Source organism: Ostrea edulis, chromosome 1 (genome assembly GCF_947568905.1).
Source record: "Ostrea edulis chromosome 1, xbOstEdul1.1, whole genome shotgun sequence".
In the NCBI taxonomy this organism is placed as follows: domain Eukaryota; kingdom Metazoa; phylum Mollusca; class Bivalvia; order Ostreida; family Ostreidae; genus Ostrea; species Ostrea edulis.
The window spans coordinates 108,151,063-108,154,623 of record NC_079164.1 but is presented as its reverse complement, the minus strand read 5'-3'; the positions used below and the strand labels follow the sequence as shown (position 1 = coordinate 108,154,623).

General features: G+C 33.5%; 1 protein-coding gene across 1 annotated transcript in view; it reads right to left on the bottom strand.

The window, feature by feature from the left end:
- Positions 1 to 612: 612 nt before the first annotated feature.
- The window catches only part of LOC125666244 (nucleoporin SEH1-like), a 20,694-nt gene continuing 17,745 nt past the window's right edge, over positions 613 to 3,561 (bottom strand). Inside the window, exons 9-10 of the mRNA XM_048899410.2 lie at positions 1,656 to 1,770; positions 613 to 1,425 (exon numbers count right to left, since the gene is read on the bottom strand). Of these exons, the coding sequence (XP_048755367.1) occupies positions 1,329 to 1,425; positions 1,656 to 1,770 (212 nt within the window). The 3' untranslated portion in view covers positions 613 to 1,328. The remainder of the gene's footprint in view (positions 1,426 to 1,655; positions 1,771 to 3,561) is intronic.

Genomic DNA, 3,561 nt, shown 5'->3' with positions numbered 1-3,561 from the left:
CCGTGTTTGCCCAACTATCTATTTTGTATTGCTTATAGGAGTTATGAGATTGATCACTGTTCGTTATCTTCACCTTTCAGAAGATCAACACTTTTAAGGAGGTATGAACACAATATGAGCTGAAAATTTTCAAATTTTATTTTTACTGATTAGAATGCTTAACTAAGGTACCGGTATCTCTAATGGTCAGCAAAAATTTGGACGTCAGTTGTCGAGGTACATGGGAGATACAGAGCTCACTATTCTTTGTTATGTAAACAAGGCTCGTGCCTTGTTTTTGTTTACATAGGTTAAATCATACTAATAAGAGCTTGTTTAAAGCAGATTTTTTCATTTACAAATTAATTCTGAACACAATTAAATAGTTTCTAGTGTTAAGCACATCTCATTTTGTTTTAAACATGCTTTTTTTTATTAAGCAATCTATATGTAAACAAAAACATGACACGATCCTTGTTCACATAACAAAGAATTGTGAGTGCTGTATCTCACTTGTAACTCAAAAACTGATATTCAAATTTTGGTTGACCATTAGAAAAATTTAGTTCAGCATTGTAAACGATAAAATTTGAAAACTTTCAGCTCAAATGGAAAAAGATGTGCAACACATTCTTTAATATTTGGAGAAAGAATTTATTTACTTGTATGATAGACATTTCAAAGTATGTGAAAAGTTTAAAATAACTAGTGCATGCTCTAGTCAACACATTTAACAATTCTGATGCATAACTTTGTAACAATAGTTGACATCACACTAAATGACAGAAATCAGACATTCATACACTTCAAATTATGTCAAATAGCTTTGCACACTGTCTCACACAGACTTCATTCATTATCAGATTTACAGAATTTTTGCTGCAATGATAATCACTGAGCATCAAGTATTTAGCATCTCAAACTGCTACATAAATGCTATTACATGCATCTCCTTTTCATCTCACTGAACATTTTACAAATATCACAATATTCAAATACACAATTTTTGGCTGAGATTTGCATTACATCACAAGAGAAATTGACCTTATCTGTTACAAATCTTTACTAGATTTATCTTTGCACAATTTTTCCATAATCCAATTATTATCTTTCCATCCAACTGCACAAGTCATCTGCATAGCTTATGACATTACATCAGCAAAACGCATTGAAGACTCCACAATGCGGGCCTGATAGCGCAGTGTACAGGAATTCTATAGTATAGCCATGTAATGAGCAATCTTCTTCCTGGATTTGCCACTGACAGTTCTTAAATTGACTACATATTTAAAAAACATAGTATGACTTGGACATTTTATAAATTCCCATTCCTATCCTGCTTTAAAATGTCAGTAATACGTTTTCCCTTGATCTTTCTTGGTATTAAACGATGGCCACCCAGAGTTCCGTTTTATGTTCATCCGCATTAAGTCGTCGTCCTGCTGACTGAACACAATACACCAACATTATCAATAACTAAGCATGCTGAAAGTCAATTCTCTCTACATACAGTGATCATTACACTTTGAAAACCACAACTTTTCTGAAGATCCATGATCATCAAATAATAAATTACTGTAATTCGTTAGGGTGTGTTTTATAGATAATTTCTCCTTAAGGTGCCTCAGTGCCATACCACTTGGTTAGCATTTTGTACTGGGGCTTGCTGAAAGTACCTGACACCGCCTGAGGGGATCTGTGAGGGGTTGGCACTGAGATTTCTGTCGTGACGAGTCTGAGAGGCATCACCTTTGAGTATAGATATACATTTCCACCGTCCCAAATAGTTTGCTGAAAGTAAACATTAAATCACAATTTATAACAGCTTTGTAATGTTTGTGAAGAATTTCTCTTTCCTATAATGGAATGCCACATCTGAACAGTGTTTCAACTTTCTTTCATGAAAAATCACTAAGCTGTCAGGTACGACTATATTTGTGTGTTGTAGGATGTCACTTAGTTTGCTTTAAGTTGAATTTTCTGGCTGGACGAAATGCAAACATCATTATAATAGCTTATTGAAATAGCTTTATTCAGCATAAATAGAGTATCCCATTGTGTTTCTTGTAAAGTCATCACAATTCATGGTATAATGACCTACTGGGGGCAGTATCATACAATGTTTGACATCATAACAATATATACATGTACATGTTCATATGTATGTGAAAAGAACACACGTTAAAGCTGACGGGAACACTATACCCAAGTAATGAGCAATATTCTTCCTGGATTTGCCACTGACAGTTCTTAAATTGACTACATATTTAAAAAAAAACACCATAGTATCACTTGGACATTTTATGAATTCCTATTCCGATCCTGCTTTAAAATGTCAGTAATATGTTTTCCCTTGATCCTCGATCCATTCTTAAATATGCCAGTATTCATCCTGTCCACCATATTCCTGTCAGACAGTCTCTTATTTCAACTGTGTTTGTATATACCAAAATGCGATTGTTACACCTGAGTGATTTTCTCAGACAGCCATGTAGAGGGAATGAGAAAGACAGGAAATCACATTTCAAATCATAATGCATTACAATAAAATATTGATAATTGGTAAAATATTCTAAATATTTTAATTTATTAAAAAATGTGAAGAAAAAAAAGCTTTCTATGCCATTCTACATCATACAATGGGTTACCCTTCTTATGAAATGGTATACCAATCTTCCATTTTACATGCATTTTTATTAAAATATGAAAACATTGTCGATTATTTTTCTCCCACTGCAATGCCAACTTCTTGTATACATGTACAAGTACTTGCACCTATAGCATGGTGTACTTTTGGAAAGGAAGTTTAAATCACAAGGAAAATAAAACCAGTGCATGCTGGTAACCCATTACTAAGAATACTATTTAGAATAATACTTAGACCCCCCCCCCCCCTCCACTTTAAAGGAAAAGAAAACAGAATTTTTGATTGATGAGCAACTAACAGATAGATCTCTCTCTCTCTCTCTCTCTCTCTCTCATTCTCATGTACACCTATATCCAAATTATGTACAGTCTACAGAACTAAATTGTTTCCTGATTTCATAAACTGCAATCACTCTGACCAGTAAATCATATAGCATAGGCATTCATGCACAATACAGGGAAAATAATTTACTATGATATTTCCCTGATTTTAAGACAGATATTGGCATGGGCTAAGTGTTTTGCAATCTGTATAATGGAATGATGTGTTTACTGTAGAAATACAAATAGAGTTTATCATTTCATAATGAGCTTTTATCAGAATGAAGGGAATAATATTTTCTACAAGCACACCCTTCTGGTATGTAACAGTAGCCTCAGGTCAACAGTTATCAGTATTTCATGCATTTCCTTGGCGAGCATGCCATGTACATCACCTATGTTTGTGCATTGCATGAAGTAAATGATGCATATTTCATGTACGCTGCTGATTTCATTCTATCAGTAGATAACGGGTAAATGATTTCTCTGAGTTCATTACATATTTACAGGAAATATTTGCATGCATTTGCAAGCAAGTGAAGATGAGCTTTTACTTCACATTTTGTATAAATTATCCAAAACTATTAGAAAGTTTTACTAATTTACAATATGTTT